General features: G+C 34.4%; 1 protein-coding gene and 1 pseudogene across 1 annotated transcript; both read left to right on the plus strand.

Annotated features, from left to right (window-relative positions):
• The window catches only part of LOC125858337 (CBL-interacting protein kinase 5-like), a 61,021-nt pseudogene that overhangs the window by 10,187 nt on the left and 32,921 nt on the right, over window positions 1-17,913 (plus strand).
• Window positions 13,319-15,370, plus strand: LOC125857657 (CBL-interacting serine/threonine-protein kinase 20-like). The gene is made up of 2 exons (XM_049537262.1): window positions 13,319-13,493; window positions 14,508-15,370. The coding sequence occupies exons 1-2, from the start codon at window positions 13,319-13,321 to the stop codon at window positions 15,368-15,370; spliced, it is 1,038 nt and encodes a 345-aa protein (XP_049393219.1).

Consider the following 17,913-nt stretch of genomic DNA (forward strand, 5'->3'; position numbering starts at 1 on the left):
GTTAGAGAAACTCCCACAGCAGTTATTGTATTTTCATACACAGAGATTATTGTATTTTTATATACATCAGTTCATTGTATTTCTATATACATTTCAGGCTTATTGTATCTTTGTATACACACAGAGTTTATAGCATGTTTTAAACAGTCTTTCTTTATATCGCACTTGTTTTAAATTGCCTTATATTGAAAGAAGTCAGTCAGGTTGAGTTGAGTTGAGCCAGGTAAGCCATTCAGTTTCTTCCAGATTTTTTTCCTTCTAGCCTTTGTTGCTTAGTTCTCCAGCTTGCATACTCGTACATTCCATGTACTGATGCCAGTTGGCCTGCATCGTTTCATGATGCAGATTCAGGTATCCCAGATCAGCAGCCTGCACGTCGTTGATCCAGCTGAGCACTCCAGAGTCAGTGGTGAGCCTCCTTGCATTCCGGAGGGCTCAATTATTGAGTGTTCTTAGTTTTTGATTTTATCAGGATATTGCGGGGTCTGTCCCAACATCCATCTCAGTTTTATTTAGAGGCTTCATAGACAGACAGTCAGTCAGCTAGTTTTGATTCTCTTATCCTTGTATATATGTAAATATCCTATTTTGAGACTCGGGTTGCCTTATGGCCATACTTTATAAGTTAAGTTGTTTTATAATATTGCATCGCTTTGAGTTATTCTGTTGAGTTAGGTTTCCGCTGAGTTAAGAAAGTCAGGCCAAGGGTTCGCTTGGGGCCAGCAATGGTCTCCGAGTGCCGGTCTCGCCCAGGGTGTAGACTCGGGGTGTGACATCTGTATCGGGGTGCAGGTGCTCTAGCAGATGATGGAGCAGGTCCCTTTTGCCTTTATTGGAAGGACGGACGATTCACATTACCTTTCTGCTGCCCGGACTCATTATCGGTCTTGGCTTTCTTACTTTTGAACTCTTCCCTGTCCCTCAGCTTTTCTTCCTCAACCTGCTGTACATAGACCATTAACCTTGATATGTCCATGTCCCCGATAAGCATTGCAGCCCTACCTTCCTTACTTGACAACCGAGACAGCCCAACAACAAACAAACTCATTATATTTCTCATATCCGCCACCATCTCCGGAGCATAGCGGAATAGTTGGGTGAACTTTAGACTGTACTCATGAACACTCAAGGATTGTTGCTTAAGTGTGAGGAATTCACGTACCTTGGCCTCTTTCAATTCTCGAGGAAAGAAATGCCCCAAGAAAGCTTCCTCAAAACAGGCCCAACTCGCAGGTGGTGCATCCTCAGCTCTACTTCCTTTCCATTGGTCAAACCAACTTCTAGCAACATCCTTCAATTGATACGCAGCTAGTTTAACTCGCTCAGTGTCCTACACATGCATCACATCAAAAATCTTCTTCAACTTCTCAATGAAGTTCTCTGGATCCTTAGTAGTACTCGAACCCATGAAACTCGGAGGATTCATCCCCAAGAACTCACGAATCCTAGAAGTGTCAGCTCCTTCATGTCGAGCTCCCCTTTGCTGAACAATCTCATTAGTTACAGCTTGACTCAGAATTCTAATTGCCTCTCTGAACTCGGCATTAGAAACTTCCCCTTGATCTTGCACTCCCGGGGCATAAGGTAACTCTTGCTCATCCACATAACATCTAGGAAAACGCTCTCTGACAACTCTTCATGGAGGCATGACAATCTAAAACACGCGCAAGCATGAATTAAAAGAAACTCATTAGAGATAAACTCTAAAGCACGAGTTGAGTGTGAAAGAAATGAGAAATCTTCCTAAATGTTGTAGCCTCCCAATTATAGATGTGGCGCGCTTCACATCGATAACTAGGACTCTACAGACACGACTTCATAGACTCCCTAGGACTCTTGAACTCTATGCTCTGATACTAAATTTATCACGCCCCGAGCCTACTCCCTGGGCGGGACCGGCACCCGGAGACTATTTCTGGTCCCAAGCGAACCCTTGGCCTGGCTTTCTTAACTCAGCGGAAACCTAACTCAACAGAATAACTCAATGCAAATGCAAGGTTACAAAACAACTTAACTTATAAAATCTGGCCACAAAGGCAACTCGAATCTCAAAATAGAATATTTACTTATATACATAGATGAGAGACTGAAAACTAACTGACTAACTGTCTATGAAGCCTCTACAATACTGAGATGGATGTTGGGACAGACCCCGCAACATCCTAATAGAACAAAACTAAGAGAACAAAATAATTGAGTCCTCCGAAATGCAAGGAGGCTCACCACTGACTCTGGAGTGCTTAGCTGGATCAACGGCGTACATGATGCTGATTCGGGGTACCTGTATCTGCATCGTCATAAGATGCAGGCCAACTGGCATCAGTACATTGAATGTACGTGTATGCGAGATGGAACGCTAAACCGCAACTTAAGCTTGAAAAGAGTGCAAGAGAACACTTACCTTGGCTCTGTTCGACTTATGAATAACTGAACTCAATATATAAAGCAATAAGACACATGCAATATATAAAGCTTGAAAAATAGTGTAAACATCTTAGCTCGTTAATGATAAAACAATAACAACTCAACTTTACTTATATAAAAGTAATATAACTTTAGTGGGAGATTCTTTAACCGACAACCACCACTATGAGCCCTAGTGGTGGTACAACGTTTTACCTCACGTTGCCCAAGGACCATCCTATACCTGGCCGTGATATAGGAAGCTATCTTTACTAAGTGGATCCCCTAGCTTAACTTTCATAATCATCTAAAAAGTATGACCCGAGAAAATCCCATGTTGGCCGCATGGTTCTTATGGAAAGTTGAGTTAATATGAACTCGTGTCCCCAACTCGGTGCTCAAGACTACTCCCAAAAATATACCTTAGCTCATAAGTGTTTTAAACACATCTTTCTTTATTTTGAGATAATTGCTCAAAATCTAGGCCAAAGGCTCACTTGGAATCGATGTTCCTTTCTTATTCAAATGTAAAAGCATTTAGAAACTTCTTCGGGAAATACATAGTTCCCTAATAAATTTTGAGAAATGGACTCGACTTTATGCTCTTGACTTAACTTGAAACTTGAGACTCTTCACTTGGCTTGAACTCTATACTCTTTACTCGACTTGAAACTTGAACCTTAAAACGAAGGTAAAACGTTTAGTAACGGCTCTTGAAAAGCTTTAGAGACTTAGTTGAACTTACCTCTTAACTTTCTTGACTTGACTCTAACTTTACTTTAACTTGATACTAACTCGCCTTGAATTAGATTATGGATTCAAGGTATATGATCACACGTTTTTGGATGAGTTCTTGACGTTTAGAAGTACCTTGGAGTGTTGGAAACAACTAGGAAACATAGGTACAATACCTAGGAACATGCATGAGAAAGTATGAAAATGTGAAAACATTTATAAACTTCTTTGGGAAATACTTAGTTCCCTAATAACTTTTGAGAAATGAACTCAACTCTTGACTCTTGTCTTATCTCGAAACTCTTGACTTATCTCGAAACTCGATACTCTTTACTTGCAACTTGAGACTTTTTGCTTGACTTGAAACTCTATACTTAACTTGGAACTTGAGCCTTAGAATGAAGTTAAAACGTTCAATGAAGACTCTTGGAAAACCTTAAAGACTTGCTTTGACTTACTTATTTCTAAGCTTGACGTCACTTGAATTGGAATCTAACTTTACTTGAATTGGAATATAACTTCACTTGAATTGGAATCTAACTTTACTTGAATTGGAAACTAACTTTCCTCGAATTGGAATTATGAATTCAAGGTGTTTGATCACATGTTATAGAGGGATTCTTGATGTTTAGACGTACTTTGGAGTGTCGGAAACAATTATGAAACATAGGTATAACACCTAGGAACATGCATGAGAAGGTGGGGAAGGAATGGGAAGACTTGACTCTCTTGGCACTCTGATAGGCGCGGAGCGCCAGACCTCAAACTTCAGAGGGGTCTGGTTGGGGCTATGGTAGGGGCGGCGCCCCAAGGGTTGGACCTCAGAGTCCCTTTTGGGGCGCACTGGCTGGCGCGACGCCCCAACCCTTTTCCCCGAAAACATGACTTTTCTCCTTCCTTTTCCAACTCTAAACCTCCCTTACCTTCAATTGTTTCAACCCCCAAACACTAAGGATCATAAAAACCCTCAACACACACTAGATTCAACTCAAAAACACAATCAAATCATGTACTAAACCAACAAGAACTTCCAACAACACAACCAACAACTTCAACAACACAAATCAACAACACCAACAACACAACCCAACAACTCCAACAACATGACCAACCTTTTCTCAAAAATAAAACAATTTTGGTGTGTGGGGGAAAGGATCAACCCACACTAAGAACTCACATACCTATTAGGGATCACCCCCGACGATATCCACGATGGAAACTTGCTTGATCTCCTCTTTCTTCTCTTCTCCTCTTCTTCTCTTCTTCTTCTCTTCTTCTTCTCTCAAGCCCTAGCTCTTACTCTTTTAAAATGAGATAAAAATGATCCAAAAATCAGCCTAACACACAATATAAACAAAAGAAATAGCTAGGGAAAAGACCAAAATGCCCTTAAAATTTCCGGACGGATTCCCTTGCCAACTGCCCAACTTCCAAAGGGCATAACTCGCTCATACGAACTCGGAATCGAGCAAACTCGGTGGCGTTGGAAAGATCATTCCAAGGGCTTTCCAAGAATTACTGGAACTACTCCTAAATCATCCTGAGCTAGGAGTTATGACTGATCAAAGTTGGCCAAAAATTCATTATTTTCCATCCTTGGCCAAATTCCAGATTTTTAAAGTTCTTTCAAAAAAAAAGAAAATTTCCAATTTCAAGCTTTTTCATAGTTATTTCAAATTGCCGGATGTTACAGTATTAGTGGAGAGAGTGTAAGAAAATAAAACAATATTTTCTTGATTTCTTCTATTTGAATGGGATTAAAGAGAATAAAATAATAATTTTAAATATATACTTTTTATCATAAATAATTAATGTTTTTTCTATAAAAAAAATTAACACATAATTTATTCTTGGTAAAAAATTGAGGCCCCTAAAATTGGGGGCCTAAGGCCAATGTCTTATTAAAGTATGCATATAGCCGGCCCTGAATAAATCTCCCTATAAACTAAACTCTTAAACAGCTACACTGTGGATGCTATTGTGTTGTGTTATGGGAATATGGATCTTCAATTTATAGATCTTCAAACTTTTCTTCTAAGGAAAGGATAAACCAAATATGGAAGAAAAATATATTTTCCTTTCATGAAAAGTAAAAACATTTATGGTAATGTTTTGTCTTTTTTTTTTTTTAGGAAAAACTAACTTCAAATAAGGTAAGAAAATCAAGGCAAACCCCTAACACGTACTTTACTCAAAACATATTAAATTTTTTGTCAAAGCATGAAGAATTCTAAGAGATGAAATTCAATGCACACAACATTCATTGTAAATGAATATAGGACATTTAAAATTAGTGTTGGTTATTAAGCATTTTAATATTATTTTATATTAAAGTAGCTTTTTTATTTTAATGCTGCCTAACCATTTTTTTCGTCATGTTAATGCATATTATTCTAGGCTTTATTGGCAGATGTCATATATCCTATAACGTTCCAGTGAACGTTGTGGTCAACATCTTGGGCAGTTTTGCATTTGCACGTTAGAGGCATTGGTTACCCCTCTCATTATTCCATTCGTAATTCCTCCATTATCCTTGTAACCTATGTAACTCCTAAGACCATTATCTTCACTATTTACTACACTATTAATCATCTTATTCATTGCTAGGAAGACTTCTTCTGATCTAGTATAAATAGTGGTGGTCTTCATTTGGTTTACAACACACAAGGAAAATATAGAGTGCATAAAGTTTGTCAAAAAGAGAGTTCTTATTAGTTGAAGGGAGGTGTTCTTTTTTGTGAAGCTTTGGACTCAACTCTTGTCCAGAGTTGTTGAGTTATACTTTGTGAAGTTTGTTGTATCCTGGAGGGAACAAGTCAAGAAAGACTACAGCTGGACCGGTGAAAAACATTTGCTGCAGTGGGCATGAATCTCCTTAAAGAGAGCGAGATATCCGTGCCTCAGCCTGAAGAGATTTATTTCTTCATTTTTATTTTCAATTGTAATATTGTATATTTTGTTATCTTGTAAGTTTTTCACTAACAATTAGTCTAACCTTTAGACTTCTCCAATTGAACTACTATAAAATAGTATAAATACCACCCCTTTTCCTCAAATAGATAAAGCAAGTTGCAAAACTAAATTTCATATGACAGTCAAATTACTCGAAGGTAAATGACAACTATCCATCCAATTATTTTACAAGATGGTAAAGTTAGTTTCATCATTTAGATAGAATATGTAGTAATAGTTTGGCTAATTCTCATTCTTTATTTACAAAGAGCTATTATTTTTTCGCGTTGCATAGTGTAAATTATAATAGGATGTTATCTGCTTCAAGTGATTTGTCGATACCATCATCTAGACAACTTTTTTAGATTTGTGTAATACAATAATTATATCTATTTTCTTTTACTATTTATTGTAAATGACACTTAAATTATATTGTAATTTTCTTTGGACAACATCTGAAGTTTCATGTACTATGAGGAAAAAGGTGGACCTTCATTTGAAAAGTTTTATATACGCTGCAGATTTTAATAGAGTATGCCAATAACATATGTTAGTCCATACAACTTTACTCTTCGAATAAGATTAGTGTACACCCTATTACAATCGTGACTACATTCATTCATTCATTGTCTTAATTTGTCCTTATGTTTTGATTCTAAATTCTCATTTGTCCTTATGTTTTTATTCTAAATTCTCATTTTAATAAGATCTAGAGCTTTATAATAAGAATATATAAATTATATTGTATTTGGATTAACAGTTTGACACATAAATTGAATAGGGACTTTTTTTCAGGTTCAATCGCGATTATTAGGATCTGATAAATATTTGTAAGAAGGATTTATATCATTTTGTTTTCTGTAAATGTTATTATTGGCATCATATGCATATATGATGGGTTATGTGCAATCAAGATATATTTTAAAATGCATTGTTAAACCTCATATCATATTGGCGACAATAGTTTTAATCATGATAAAAGTAATTTAAATAGTAGGATACAATATACACTAACATATAAAGATTTATATACTAAATAAGTCACCTTATTATTACCACTTTGAGCAATTTTCAATATAATTATGTGTTACATCGTTTAAAATTTTATAGATATTTTTTTTAAATTCTATTCTTAATAAACTAATAAAATGTTTAAATACTTCAAATATTTGTCTTATAAATCCATTTAAACATTTTGAATATGTACACAATTAAATTTTAGTAATTTACCTTTTTCTAAGAAAAATATTTGTCTTATTTATGTTTATTTTTTGTAGGGGGTGTGTAAGATAGAATAGATAAAACTACATTTTTTATCAATTTTTTCTTAAGGGGTGTACAAGATTGAAACACAATGAATAATTTGAAATGAATAAAGTAACAAATAATTAATTTATTAATAACTTCTTTAATTCTCCGAAGAAATAGTGATATAAATGTTTATCCTTATTTATTTATCCTTGTGTCTCATTTTGAGAAAAACAAATTCAATGTTTCAACTTTTGATACCCTTTCATATTTTAAGTTGTCACTCTGTTGATGCTATGTTTCTGTATTCTAAGCTCATTTTTGAAAAAATTAATTTGGTAGGATTCAATACTTGATATGATCCCTTAATAATAAATAAAATTAATATTGATTATAAATTGTAGACTTCATATTATTTTAATTAACTCTATGAAGTGGCTATCAAATCCTATTCATTTTTCATCTTTCTTCTTTTCTCTGAACTTTGTCTTGGAGGTAATTAACATATGAGATAAGAATAAACATATATTAATTTGTGTTTATAATTATAGTATTTTAAAATACTAAATATTATCATCTTTTATTTCATTTGGAGAAGAGATACTTTGCTGTCATATTTTAATTTGTTATTGGTATCCAAGAGTAGATTCCAATTATTTGAACTATTTTTTATTTGAAAATGAACGATATTCATGTAATTTAATTGTAAATCTATTTTAATACAATGATAATTTGAAACAATTTATGTCAATTTAGATGAGCACACACATGTCCATAAACTAGAAAGATAAAACATACCTGTGAAATTGTTGGATCCAAGCAACAGTGTCTGCAGTTACTCAATCTTCCAATTTCACTATGTATTCGTCCATCAAAATCATTATATGATAAAGACAAACTTTGCAATTGTGAACAATTTGACAAGCTTGTAGGCATATGACCGTGAAGTTTGTTTGTTGATAGATAAAGCCCTTTGAGTATCGGGAGACCATTGCATAAACCATTGGGAAGCTTTCCTGATAATTGTGAATGGTATAGAACCCGTAAGCTGATTATGTTCCATGGACAACGCATTCAGGTTTGTGGGATATTTGACTAAGCTTATAGGCTCGTTAAACTAACTTAGAAATAATTTTTTTAGCTATGTATAGACTTGTTTAGTAAACATTCAAAGTACTTATAAACTAAAAATCAACAGAAGTCATAAGTTGGTCATCCATAACTTCTTAATTTTTAACTTATGAACACTTTTGATTTGACCAAGTCTTTTACTATTTTGTCCTTCATTTTTAAAAATTCTCAAAAAAAAAAAGAAAAAAGAAATCCAATTATATAAAACTAGTAACTTCCTCTTCACTAAGTATTACATCGTCCCTCTATTTCTTTACAAGGGAACTTTCAGATTTATATATTTACTTTCTTTTTTTAAAAAAAAAAAATAAGGTTATTCTGGTCATTTTAACAAAAGAACAACTTAACCTTTACAACTTTTTCCAAACATCTAATTCTTTATTATCAATTTCAACACTTCTTTTCGAGTAGTAATCACACATTTTTTTTTTATAATCATGGTATCAGGGACAATTCTCACACAGCTCGACTAATTTCACGAAATAAAATGTCATCTACCACTAGCCGACCACAAGTAACAATTAATTTTGTCCACCAATACACATGTACCTTTTTTTAATTTCTTAATGAATCTGTTCTACTAGTGACATTCCACATTATTTATGTCCTCTCCGCCCTCCAAATTAAGTGTCATCTTAGTTTTGAAAAATTGGCATAATACATAAAAGTGCCCTTTAACTTGGCATCAATTGGTATCTGTAGCCTCCAACTTTGGATGTGCACAAGTAGGTACTTAAACTTATATAAAGTTGAACAAGTAGCTAGACACACATGTCATACATGGCATAATACACGTAGGACGCTATGTAGGACTGCAAATTGTCATGTAGGACGCCACATAGGACGTGTGTCTACTTTTTTAATTATATACAAGTTTAAGTACCTACTTGTACACTGAATGACATAGATTGATGCCCGTTGAAGCCAAGTTAAAGGGCATTTTTATGTATCATGCCAAAAAGAATCATCCCAAAATAAGTGTTATTTTAGAAATTCATTACAAAAATTAATATATTGTTTCAACTATACCCTTACATTTCATCTTCTTAATAGCGTTTAATTTTACAGAGACAATTATTAAATATAGATAGTTTAGTAAACTATGTACACATTGTATTTATTGATTTTATAATTTAATGGACGTGATTTTTGCTAGGATAACACTTATTGAAACTGTTGCCTCCCAAACCAAGAGAAATAAGAAATGTGAGGTTTCCGAAATCGCAGAGAATCGTGCATGAAAGAGTGCATGTTGAAAAAATTCAAGGACTTCACTCGCTGATTTGAGATTTCAGAGAAAAAAGAGTTAATTGATCCGTAGAAAATGGTCATTTTAGTATTAATACAACTAAATTTGAACTTAAAAGAACAATAATTTGACTTGTTAAGATGTTGGGCAACACACTTAAAATATTTAGTTAACCTTTTAACAATTATTTATATGAAAAGTTGATTTTCTTTTTACTTGTTTCAGAGATTATTTTTTATTTTAATAAGAGAGTATTAATTTGTATTGGCTGTTATTGTTTTAGGAAAAAATTCCAAGTTACGTGGGTCCTAAAGATTTGACAAACTGAAGAAGACCAAAATCAACCTAAGTCTTGCAAACGTAAATGTGGAGGCAAAAGATATACATATCATTAACTGGTTCAAAAGATACTCAAAGTTATATTTAAAGGACATAATATATAAACATGACTCTTAACTTGGCTTCAACTGACAACTGTGTCCTTTAACTTTGGGTGTGCGCAACTAGCCACTTAAACTTGTATAAAATTGAACAAATAGACACATTTGTCCTACGTAATGATAATTTTGTATCCTACATGGCATCCTATATGTATATTATGTCACTTAGGACACATGTGTCTACTTCTTTAATTTTATACAAATTTAAGTGTCTACTTAAGCACACCCAAAATTAGAGAACATACATGTCAGTTGAGGCCACGTTAAAGGGCATATTCCTATTCTATTTGTAGTTTAACATCTTAACCAAATTTTTTTATTCAGAGATATTTTTATAAATTTCTTTTCTTGAAAATAAAAAACAACATTAATTTGTATGACTTTTATCGTTTGAAGACTTGACCAATTGGACAACCAAGTCTTTTAATTTTATTTTTTTTAAAGAAAAACTTTAGACTTGTGCGTAGAGTTGGTGCCAAAAATGTACAAATGGATACTTGACACATACACATTATAATTCGGGTGAAATATATTCAATTGACCACCCTTGAGCCTTGTTCTTAATTAAGTAGCACGAAAACATCATCTCTCTTCAGCATGTACTTCTCGGACAAAATCATCTGCAGCACTGCCGAACACATAACGAGAAATAATAGGAGGCTGAAAAGGTGTCACTCTGGCAGATGAATGAAAGGCGATGTTTGTAAAGGATAAATATACATTGACTCTGACTAGCTAGGATAGCAAATTGGAAGGATTGTTCCGTTTTGTGAAGTCTAGTAATGATAGCTGGAGACATGACTCCTCAAGGAACCTCTTGTATAAATATTAATTTGTCTTCAATGATAATTTACAGAAGAAAAGTTTTTCTTTCAGTGTTGTTCCAAAATTCAGCCCAAGGTAGCATTGGTACGAAACAAAACACCTTAGATGTTGTTCAATGCACTTGTTCAAGGCTTCAGATTGGCCATCAGTTTGCAGGTGATACGCAGTACTCATAGCCAGAGAGGTGCCCTGTAGTTTATATGCTTTGGAGCAATGCTAAAGTTGCCTCTGTGGGACCTGCAGGTCATGATTCCGAGTCGTGGATTCATGAATCATTGATGTTTGCCTGCATTACAATTTACAACACTTGGAGACCATTCTCCATTTCTTGCATGAATGTGGTACTTCTTGCATCGAGCTGTTCTTTCATTTTTTTTAATCATGTAGGCTTTATAATCATAGCATTTTTTGTCATTGCTCTTTTTGTTTGTTGTCTTGATGTTATATGCCCTCTTAGGCAAGTCACATTTACTATATGACTTGCCTATTTATATTCATAAACATAGTTAATTCGTCTTTTGCAACACTAATAAATATTAAGAGGAAACAGTGACATTTATTGCAACCAACTAGCATTTCTGAAAATAGAATCATGCACAAATCAAGTGCTAAAACAAAACAAAAAAAGTTATCGATTCGGAACAAGAGATTCAGAGAACATGCTCAGCATGCAAGAAGTTGAATCTTGATCTTCTGTAACATCCCTACAACATCTTTCATGTTTGTCCTTCTTGTTGGAGATTCAGCACAACAATCTAATGCTACTTTCATGATTGATGCCACGATATCTAACTCCTTCTGTAAGTGATTATCCATTTGTGTAACCAAGTTGTCATCCATAATGTCCATTACTGCGTTTGGGAGTGAATAACTCACCCATTACTTCAAGCTAAGATCTCCCTCAAACTCACTAGGCTTTCTCCTAGTAAATGTTTCCAGCAACATAATCTCGTAACTATATACATCACATTTTATTGACACCAGTCCATCCAGTCCATACTCTACAGTCAAACAATTAATTAAAAGATGCAATATACTTTCTTAATTGGAAAAAAAAAAGAATAAGAGGAAAAATCAATGTTCAAATTAGCAAAAACAAAGAGACGTACCCAGTGCTATATAACCAAATTTTGCTAAGGTTTTAGTGTATAAATCAGTCTCATCTTCACCAAGCAGTTTTGAAATACCAAAGTCACTTAGGTGGGCAGCCACATCCTCGTCCAGCAAGACGTTTCTAGGCTTCAGATCACAGTGAATCACGGGTAACGAGCACCCATGATGGAGATATTCCAACGTGCATGCTACATCTATCATAATGCTTAGTCTCTGCCTGATGTCTAGGAAGTAGTCGTACGAATACAAATACTTGTCAAGACTTCCATTAGGCATATACTCGAGCACTAAAGCCTTAAAATCAAGGTTGGAATAACTGGTGATGACTTTCAAAACTACATCGTTCGTGCTCAAAAAAATGAGCTAAACGATGACGAATTGAATGAGTTGCTAAGGAAAATGGTGAACAACTTCCAAGAATACGCGAACGGCCGTAGTCGACTCGCGAGAGTCGACGTATCTCCGTTATTCGCCCCCCGTTGGTGCACCCCTTTGGAAAATTCGGTCTTGTGGATAGGCGGGTGTAGGCCGTCTTCGTTTATACGGCTGATTTATGCGCTATGTGGAATCGAAATGAGTCTCATATCGCGGAATATCTACAGGTAGGATGTTAAATAAGCAGACTGGGTTAAATTTGAATGTATTAATGAACTATTTGATCCGTCAAAAGTTTTTTAAGATGAAATGAGCTTAGAATAAATAAATGATCTAGACAATAGATTATAGTTCAATCCGTTCAACTTTTACACATACTTAATTTTGTTGATTGTTATTTTATAATTTTTTAAATTATTTAATAATTTTTATTATGCTTTTACCTAATGTATAAAATAGGGAATGTATAAATTTTTTCCATCATTACCTTCTCAGTCGAGCTCATCACACTGAACTTGTTTATTGTGATTTATATGAGTTCGTCGCAACCGATCTTATGCGGTTTACATCTCCTATGATTTGTAGTTCATTGCACATGAGCAGATTTATTTGGTGCGTGTGGACTTAAAAGGATAGCGATGGCGGGTTTTCCATTAAAAAAAAGAAGTCTTATTTTTAATACTTTAATTAAGATTGTTAATGTGGGCTATATAACAACTTTTAGATAAGTTGAGTTAAAATAGATTGAGTTTATAAATGAGACTATCGTTATCCTGTCCAAATATGATTTTGAGTTAGACAGAAGTCATGTTTTTATGAACTAATTTTATGGACAAACATACAGGGTATGAAAATTGGAGACTTTGGTCAGCTTTATGGTAAGCAAATTACCATGATTGATAAGTTACAAAGACAGATTATTTTAGAAGAGAGAAGATTTTCTTCAAGGTTAGCTAGCTTGCAAGAAGATGTTGTTGATCAACCGTTTGCTATGGCGGCCAGAATTTACGATACTGAACGAGGTACGTGAGTATTAATTTATTTATCGATGTTTAATTGAGATAAGTTACAAATACTTTTATCTCATATTTTACCTTTTCTTTGTAATACTAAAAGCTAACTCTTCAAATTGCTGGTGCATGAGATTATAAAACGATAAAAAATAATATAATCTATCTAGAAGTTATATTCATCAAAATAATATAATACAATATAATAACATATTATGAAACAATATCTAATAACCATATGATCCAAACGAGTTACACCTATTTTAAAAAATAAATTATTTTTTTAAGAAAATATATTTTATTTACTTAATTATGTTTGCTACAGGTGAAAATGAAATCGAGCCCTTAAATAAACATGGTGAGGACATGTTAAATTTACTAGAAGAAGTTGATGAGTTGAGGATGAAGACACTAAAGGAGATATTGGGCATATTGACACCAATTCAAGGTGTGGAATACTTAGCAGCAGCAAAGAGAATAAGTCTATGTTTGCAACAATGGGGAAAGAAGAGGGAACAAGAACATAATAGTAATTAATAAGCTAGAGATAAATATGCTATGGGATTATTAGTGTTGTTATTATATATGATAGTGATCAAAATCTATCCTTTTTTTCGAGTTTCATATTTTAGTTGTCAGCGGCTTTCTTTTTTCTATATGAACTATCACGATCTAGGTATTAAAACACATCTGGTTAAGCAGATGGTGATAGCTCAGATAGGAAAAGAGAACATTTGATGATTGGTTGAAGCAGTTTTGAGGTGTGTTTTAATACATCGATAATGTAATTCATGTAGCAAAACAAAAACAATTAATTAATTGTTAGAATGTGAAACTCGGAAAAAAAAAAGATGAAGATAATTTAAATATGTGTTTGATCATTAACTCTATAGAATACATTATGTTATTATTATGCATGTTTGAATTTGTTGTACATATGCCAAATCTTTGGTTTATTTCTTGTCTTCTTCTTATTACTCCATCCGTTTTATTTTATTTTATGGGTTTTAGTTTGAATTTAATCAGATACAATTTCGATGCATAAATATGAGATTGGTAAATTGTTAGGCCAAGGTACATTTGCCAAAGTTTATCATGCAAGGAACCTAAAAACAGGACAAATTGTAGCTGTTAAGGTAATTGACAAAGAAAAAGTCATGAAAGTTGGCTTAATTGACCAAATCAAACGTGAAATTTCTGTTATGAGATTAATTAGGCATCCAAATGTTGTTGAACTTTATGAAGTAATGACTAGCAAAACAAAAATTTATTTTGCAATGGAATATGTTAGAGGTGGTGAATTATTCAATAAGGTTGCTAAAGGGAGGCTTAGGGAATCAGCAGCGCGAAAATACTTTCAACAATTAATCGCGTCTGTTGATTTCTGTCATAGTCGAGGGGTATATCATAGGGACTTGAAACCCGAAAATATACTCCTGGATGAAACTGGAAACCTAAAGGTTTCTGATTTTGGGTTGAGTGCTCTTTACGATACGAAAAGACAAGATGGCCTCCTCCACACGACGTGTGGAACTCCAGCATATGTCACGCCAGAGGTTATAAATAAGAGAGGATATGATGGCGAAAAGGCGGATATTTGGTCATGTGGGGTGATTTTGTTTGTATTGTTAACTGGTTATCTTCCATTTCATGACACAAATTTAATGGAAATGTATAAGAAAATTAGTAAAGGGATATTTAAATGCCCTGAATGTTTTCCTTGTGAAGTGAAAAAACTACTTTCAAGAATTCTTGATCCAAATCTATTTTCAAGAATCACATTAGCTAAGCTAATGGACAATAATTGGTTCAAGAAAGGATTCAAACAAATTACTTGTTCAATTTACTTGTTCTACCATTTTGCAACACTAATATTGAGGAAACAGTGACATTTATTGCAACCAACTAGCATTTCTGAAAACAGAATCATGCACAAATCAAGTGCTAAAACAAAACGAAAAAAGCAATCTTTCCATAAAACAAAAAAGCAATCAATTGGAACAAGAGATTCCAATAACATACTCAGCGTGCAAGAAGTTGAATCATGATCTTCTGTAGCATCCCAACAACATCTTTCATGTTTGTCCTTCTTGCCGGAGATTCAGCACAGCAATCTAATGCCACTTTTATGATTGATGCCACAACATCTAGCTCCTTCTGTAAGCAATTATCCATTGGTGTTACCAAATTGGCATCTACAACATCCATTACTGCCTCGGGGAGTGAATAACTCACCCATTGCTTCAAGCTAAGATCTCCCTCAAACTCAGTAGGCTTTCTCCTAGTAAACGTTTCCAGCAACATGATCCCGTAACTATAGACATCAAATTTTATTGACACCAGTCCATCCAATCCATACTCTACAGTCAAACAATTAATTTAAATATGCAATATACTTTTTTGATTGAAAAAAAAAAGACGAAAAATCAATGTTTTAAATTAGCAAAAACAAAGAGGCGTACCCGGTGCAATATAACCAAATGCTGCTAACGTTTTAGTGTATAAATCACTCTCATCTTCACCAAGCAGTTTTGAAATACCAAAGTCGCTTAGGTGGGCAACCATATCCTCATCCAGCAAGACGTTACTAGGCTTCAAATCACAGTGAATCACGGGCGAGGAGCAACCATGGTGAAGATATTCCAAAGCACATGCCACATCTATCATAATGCTTAGTCTCTGGCTGATATCTAGGAAGTAGTTGTGCAAATACAAATACTTGTCAAGACTTCCATTAGGCATATACTCGAGCACTAAAGCCTTAAAATCAAGGTTGGAACAACTAGTGATGACTTTTATGAGATTCCTATGGCGAAGGTTGCGCAAAACTTCACATTCTGTATCAAAACTCTTGAATGTCGCTTCCAGTTGCAGATTGAACACTTTAACTGCAATGGCAGTTCCACTTCTTAAAATGCCTTTGTAGACAGAGCCAAAACTTCCAGAACCAATCAGATTAGTCTCGCTAAGCGAATCAATTGCTTGGAGCAGTTCATAGTATGGAATTCTTTCTGTTGTTGCGATAGGCAATGAATCAGCTCATTGAGGAGATCTTTTACCTCTTCTATACCTTATCCATAGGAACACAAAGGCGATAGGAACAAATACAAGTGCTATTCCCAGCATAAGAGATAGAACAAGAATTTTTTTCCTATTTGACCTATGCTTTGATGACGTGGGGCATGGTGGGATGCTAAATCTTGAAGAACCATACAATGCTTCATCGTTGATGAAAAACAGACTCGAGAGGTTCTTGAAAGGACCCCCCGAGGGTATTTCACCATACAATTTGTTGTCAAAAACATTGAAATACTTGAGGTATTGAAGTTTCTCCCAAGACATGGGAATAGTTCCCGATATATTATTATGTGAAATGTCTAGGTATTCCAAACTTGTCATGTTGCTCGCTGAGTCAGGTATAGATACTTGCAACTTGTTGTGTCTCAAAGAAAGATGCATTAGATTTTGCAACCCTCCAATTTCTCTAGGAATTCTATTTGTGAATTGATTCATTGACATATCCATATATATTAATTGCAGCCTTTAGATATCCAATTTCCGGAGGTAAAGATCCAACCATGTTGTTTGATGATAAGTCAAGCTTTATTAGATCTTTAAGATTTCCTAAGCTTGTTGGTATTTTGGAACTCAATTTATTGGAACTTATATGTATCTCTCTAAGGGAAGTAACATTCCCTAAACAATTAGGAAGAGATCCTGAAAGTTAATTTTTACCCAAGTCAATAGCACCCAAATGCTGCAATTTACATATATGATCTCCAATAAATCCTGTAAGTTTGTTGTACGCAAAAGACATGTGCTGAGGGTTTCTCAAGTTTTGAATTGATGTAGGAATTGATCCAATCAAGTTATTAGAAAGCTCAAGGTCTATTAAGCTGCTTAAGTTTCCAATTTCATTTGGAATCTTGCCTTTGATGTTGCAATCACTGGCATAAAACTTTACAAGAGATTTGGAGAAGTTCCCTACGGAGACCGGAAGCATGCCATTTAGTGGGTTGAAAGATAGATCAATATATGTTAAATATCTAAAATTGGTTAAGGAAGTGAGGAAGCTTAAAAATGAATCACTGGTTAAATTGTTTCCCGCCAAGTTTAGGACGTTTAGATGAGTCAAATATCCAAGAGAATTGGGAATCAAGCCACTGAGTTCGTTTAGTGGAAGATCTAGATGAGTAGGTTTGGAACAATTGGAGATAGAATGAGGAATAGTCCCAGCAAGATTGTTTAAGCGAGCAAGATAAAGCTGTTCAATGTTGGGTAAGGTAGAACCTGTGTTTGGTGGTAGAGTTGCTGATATATTATTGAATGAAAGATGCATCATTCTCAGTCGTGATATGTTGAAGATCTCCATTGGAAGCGAACCACTAAAACTATTAAACCCAACATCAAATTCCTCCAACTCAACGAGATT

Source organism: Solanum stenotomum, chromosome 3 (assembly GCF_019186545.1).
Source record: "Solanum stenotomum isolate F172 chromosome 3, ASM1918654v1, whole genome shotgun sequence".
NCBI lineage: Eukaryota > Viridiplantae > Streptophyta > Magnoliopsida > Solanales > Solanaceae > Solanum > Solanum stenotomum.

What these genes read in the sequence shown, in the direction of transcription:
- LOC125857657 (XM_049537262.1), top strand. Translation starts at nt 13,319, where the DNA reads ATGAAAATTGGAGACTTTGGTCAGCTTTATGGTAAGCAAATTACCATG. An exon ending in AATTTACGATACTGAACGAG is followed by an intron (nt 13,494 to 14,507) that starts GTACGTGAGTAT and finishes GAATTTAATCAG; the next exon opens with ATACAATTTCGATGCATAAA.